This window comes from Colobus angolensis, unplaced genomic scaffold (genome assembly GCF_000951035.1).
Source record: "Colobus angolensis palliatus isolate OR3802 unplaced genomic scaffold, Cang.pa_1.0 Scaffold83, whole genome shotgun sequence".
NCBI classification, from domain to species: domain Eukaryota; kingdom Metazoa; phylum Chordata; class Mammalia; order Primates; family Cercopithecidae; genus Colobus; species Colobus angolensis.
Genome location: NW_012122154.1, coordinates 305042 through 307067, shown reverse-complemented (window position 1 = coordinate 307067; position 2026 = coordinate 305042). Strand labels below are relative to the sequence as shown.

Sequence of the window (2026 nt, the reverse complement as noted above, 5' to 3'; positions counted from 1 at the left end):
CCGTGTTAGCCAGGATGGTCTCGATCTCCTGACCTCGTGATCCGCCCGTCTCGGCCTCCCAAAGTGCTGGGATTACAGGCTTGAGCCACCACGCCGGCCTCTTTTTGTGATTTCCTACACCACCCAACCTAGGAGGCTAATATGAAGGTTTTAACTTACTTTGGATATTAAGTAAACAAATGCTACTTTGTCTTACATCAATAGTTTCCAGATTTCTTTTTTTTTTTTTTTTGAGACAGGGTCTTGCTTCATCACCCAGGCTGCAGTGCAGTGGCGTGATCTCAGCTCACTGCAACCTCTATCCCACAGTCTCAAGCGATCCTCCCACCTCAGCCTCTTGAGTAGCTGGGGTTATAGGCTACCATGCCTGGCTAATTTTTGCATTTTTGGTAGAGACAGGGTTTTGCCCAGTTGCCCAGGCTGGTCTCAAACTGCTGAGCACTAGCGATCCACCTGCCTTGGCCTCCCAAAGTGCTGGGATTACAGGCGTGAGCCACCACACTCACCCTAGTTTCAGAATTTTAATTAATGCTATTGCTCCTTACAGCTGTAAAGATGCTCGGCAGGGCCAGGTCTTCTCTAGGATGGAGAAACAGAGGGGGAGATGGAAAGCAGGAGGGTCTTGCTAGGGTTTTCTAAAGCCTGGAGAAGAATATTAGCCTTCTTGGGCCAGGCACGGTGGCTCACGCCTGTAATCCCAGCACTTTGGGAGGCCAAGGAGGGTGGATCACCTGAGGTCAGGAGTTCGAGACCAGTCTGGCCAACATGGCAAAACCCTGTCTCTACTAAAAATACAAAAATTAGCCAGGCGTGGTGGCGGGCGCCTATATTCCCAGCTACTCAGGAGTCTGACGCAGGAGAATCGCTTGAACCCAAGAGGCAGAGGTTGCAGTGAGCTGAGATTGGGCCACTGCACTCCAGCCTGGGCGACAGAGTGAAACTCCTCCCCCATGCTCCCGCAAAAAGAATATTAGCCCTCTTGGGTCAAATTCAAATTTGGTTAACAGGCACTGAGAACTACTGTGTGCTAGGAACTGGGATAGGAGCTCTCTGGTCGGTTAATTTTAAAGGCTACAAAGAAACTGAAGGGTTGAGGGGAAGGCTTTACTTACGTCCAAATCATCCATGGCAGGTGGAGGTCTCTTGGTGCTGACCTTCTTCAAAAGCTAGTGGGAAGAAAAAATAACCATAAGGGAGAAGGGAGTGAGGGAAGAACAATCTGCACACTGATGGGCCATAGAAGACTGGCTGCAGCCAGACCGGTCAGACAACTGCCCCCATCTTTAAAACATCACTGGAATGAATTTGAGAAAAGTAAATTGATCCCCTTCTTAAAAAAAATGTAAACACAAAGACACACAGAGCATCCTCCTTACAAATCCATCCTCCTTACAAGATTGGAATTGGCTAGTGTTTTTATAGCTGAAACCAAATAATATAACGACACAGTGTGTGATTTTTTGGAAGCCAATGATTTATGATGTGAATTTTTATACTGCTAGTTTTAACTTCCCACGAAGTTGTCTGGCTCAAGAAAACACACACACACACACACACACGCAGGCCAGGTTTGGTGGCTCACATTTGTAATCTCAGTGCTTTGGGGGGCTGAGACAGATCACTTGAGGCTAGGAGTTCCAGACCAGGCTGGCCAACATGATGAAACCCCATCTCTACCAAAAATACAAAAAAATAATTAGCCAGGGGTGGTGGCACATGCCTGTAACCCCAGCCACTCAGGTGGCTGAAGCACAAGAATCGCTTGAACCTGGGAAGCAGAGATTGCAGAGAGCTACTGCACTCCAGCCTGGGAGACAGAGCAAGACACCGTCTCGAAAAGAAAACCACACACACAGGACGGGCACAGTGGCTCTCGCCTGTAATCCCATCACTTGGGAGGCTGAGGCAGCTGGATCACCTGAGGTCAGGAGTTCGAGACCAGCCTGGCCAACATGGTAAAACTCCGTCTCTACTAAAAAAATACAAAAATTAGCCAGACATGGTAGTGGGCACCTGTAATCCCAGC

General features: G+C 48.5%; 1 protein-coding gene across 1 annotated transcript in view; it reads right to left on the bottom strand.

Moving 5' to 3' along the window:
• PTGES3L (prostaglandin E synthase 3 (cytosolic)-like) overlaps positions 1–2026 on the bottom strand; it is an 11718-nt gene that overhangs the window by 1632 nt on the left and 8060 nt on the right. Inside the window, exons 5-6 of the mRNA XM_011929931.1 lie at positions 1853–1870; positions 1113–1166 (exon numbers count right to left, since the gene is read on the bottom strand). Coding sequence (XP_011785321.1) covers positions 1113–1166; positions 1853–1870 — 72 coding nt within the window. The remainder of the gene's footprint in view (positions 1–1112; positions 1167–1852; positions 1871–2026) is intronic.